General features: G+C 55.5%; 1 protein-coding gene across 1 annotated transcript in view; it reads left to right on the top strand.

The window, feature by feature from the left end:
• The first annotated feature begins 1,489 nt into the window (after positions 1–1,489).
• The window catches only part of NDUFB7 (NADH:ubiquinone oxidoreductase subunit B7), a 5,264-nt gene continuing 4,034 nt past the window's right edge, over positions 1,490–2,719 (top strand). The window contains exon 1 of the mRNA XM_006100338.3: positions 1,490–1,678. Coding sequence (XP_006100400.1) covers positions 1,567–1,678 — 112 coding nt within the window. The 5' untranslated portion in view covers positions 1,490–1,566. The remainder of the gene's footprint in view (positions 1,679–2,719) is intronic.

Raw genomic sequence — 2,719 nt, 5'->3', positions numbered from 1 at the left:
ATGCCCCCCCCCCCCACCACTGGGTATCAAGCCCACAACCAGGGCATGTGTCCTTGACTGGGAATCAAACTGTGACCTCCTGGTTCATAGGTAGATGCTCGCTCAACCACTGAGCCACGTAGTCGGGCTGTAATACCACTACTTTACAGTGGCCACTAGAGGGATACTAGAATTGCAACTTGCTTCATTTTCACAAAAGCATTCAATAGGATTTATTTAACATTTTGGCTCTCAATAGTTTTATTTATAAACTAGAGGCCCAGTGCACAAAATTCATGCACAGAGGGGGGGTGTCCCTCAACCTGGCCTGCACCCTCTCCAATCTGGGACCCCTCGGGGTCTGACTGCCAGTTTAAACCAGCAGTTGTACAACCCTCTCACAATCTGGGACTGCTGGCTCCTAACCGCTCTCCTGCCTGCCTGCCTGATTGCCCCTAACTGCTTCTGCCTGCCAGCCTGATCACCACCTAACCTTTCCCCTGCTGGCCCAATTTCCCCCAACTGCCCTCCCCTGCTGGCCTGCATGTGGCCATCTTATGGAGGCCATCTTGTGACGACGTCGCACGAGGGCCACCTAGGCTTTTATTAGTATAGACTAATGGCCCAGTGCACGGGTTTGTGCACATTAAAAGGAAATTAATTAGAAGGTGACTGGCAGGGTGGGACTGGGCAAGACGGCCCAGACACGCCCTGGAGCCAGCCTCCCTAGGTTCCTCCCTGACCAGCCGCACCTGGGGTGGCTCGAAGGGTGTCTGCGGTCACTGCAGCTCTGCAGTAAGCCAGATTCTTGGCCGATAGTGCCCCAGCAACAATATAACCCACAGCCCAAGGTGGAATAGTGTGGCCCGCGAGGAATCGGGCTCCCTGGTTCTGGGATGCATCACCTGAGAACCGCTGCTGCCAAGTCACTGCAGCTCGGCAGCTCCTGCATTGAGCGTCTGCCCCCTGGTGGTCAGTGCACATCATAGGTACTGGCAGGTCAGATGGTCGGACGGTTGCTTAGCCTTTTATATTTTAGATAACTTTATTTGCATATTTAAATTAAATTCACTAAAATATTTTTTGGAATAATTTTACTTAAACTTTTGATATTCACTAAATATATCATTGATACTGTGCAAGGCTTTTTAAAACAAATTCGAATGTTTTTGTGAAAAACTATGTTTTAAAAAAATATGATTATAATATGAAAAAAAATTTTTTCATTTGTGCTGTAGCCTGGGGAGATCAGGGGCGCCCAGTGAGGGTAGGAGAAGGCCCCGGACCCACGTCGTCTCCCCTCCAGTTCCCCACCCAAGTGGATTTCTATCCAGAGGCAAAAAAAAAACCTACACACTCACATTCATTGGCAGTCACGGGATCCCTAGAAGGGGCGCGCCGCGCCTGTAATGTCTCCGAATGGCCGCCAGGTGACGCCAGAAATACCCGAAGTCCTCCGGACTCATTCGTCTCTATGATCCCCGTGACAGCCAGCGCAACCCGGAAGCTGAGACTAGCGAGGGGGCAGTGCTTCCGGATAGGAACGAGGTGACCTGACTGCCACAGGAATCTGTGGCGGCTGCAGCCATGGGGGCGCACCTGGCCAGGCGCTACCTGGGCGATTCCTCAGGGGAGCCAGACCCCCTGCGGATGCCCACCTTTCCGCCCGACTACGGCTTCCCCGGGCGCAAGGAGCGCGGTGAGATCCAATGCGCAGGCGCGGCCAACGAGAGTGGGGTGCGGACGCCGTAACGCCGGGGTCCGCAGGGCTGGGCCCAGCACTGACCTGGCCGGGGGAGGGCGGAGGGCAGGCCTGACCCTGCCTGAGTGTGGAGGCTTTCAGGGCAGCGGCACGGCTCGAGGAAAAACCCGGGGGAAGGTGGCGATAGGGGGCTAACCAGGCGCTGGGAGCTGGGCTTTGTCCTGGAGTCCGCGCGGACCCAGGGGAGGGCTCGTTGCGAAGGGCCGTGTTCATTGTCCCTGTCCCGATGTCAGTCCTATTCTTAGGTATGTGCACGGGGACTCACGCCATGCATTCTGTCGTGCACGTTACCTTTTTTAAAATATGTTTTTATTGATTTTAGAGAGAGAGAAACATCGATGGGCTGCCTCCTGCACACACCGGGGATGAAGCCCGCAACCTGGGCGTGTGCCCCGACCGGGAATCCAGCCCGGCGGCCTCTAGCTGCGTGGGACGACGCTCAACCAACTGAGCCGCACCGGCCAGGGCTGCACGTTGCTTTTTAATGTAGTAATATCACAAGCACATCAAACGCCAGTCCTGGGCCGGGGTCCCAAGTTGGGCACCGTGGATACAGCAGGCACTGATTAAAGGAAATTCTTAGCCCTGGGGGTGAGACAGCGGCACCAGGCAGAGCTGGGGGTCTACACCTTGGAGAAGTCTGGAGGCAGGCTTCCAGGAGGCAGTAGCTGGAAGCCAGACCTCAGGGTAAGGAGTAGGAGCTGACCACAGGGAGACCCGGGAGAGGGGAGAGCCAGCGTTTATAAGCAGAGGAGACACGGTCAGATTTGCTTTGGCAAAAGGCTGTGCTGGCTGCCGGTGGGCGAGGACTTGGAGAAGGGGAGACCTCCACGTGGGGGTGTGCAGAGAGGTCTGGATTTGAGAGAACGTTGGGAGGTGGACTCCTCCAGTGGCCCGATTCCTGGTAGTTGGTCAGCCCTGCATGAACTTGCAGTCCATTGATCCACCTGCCTTCTTACACCTGCTTTGCTCTGTTTT

This window comes from Myotis lucifugus, unplaced genomic scaffold, assembly GCF_000147115.1.
Source record: "Myotis lucifugus unplaced genomic scaffold, Myoluc2.0 scaffold_310, whole genome shotgun sequence".
NCBI lineage: Eukaryota > Metazoa > Chordata > Mammalia > Chiroptera > Vespertilionidae > Myotis > Myotis lucifugus.
Note: the sequence above shows the minus strand (reverse complement) of the source record. Positions and strands in the feature narration are given on the sequence as shown.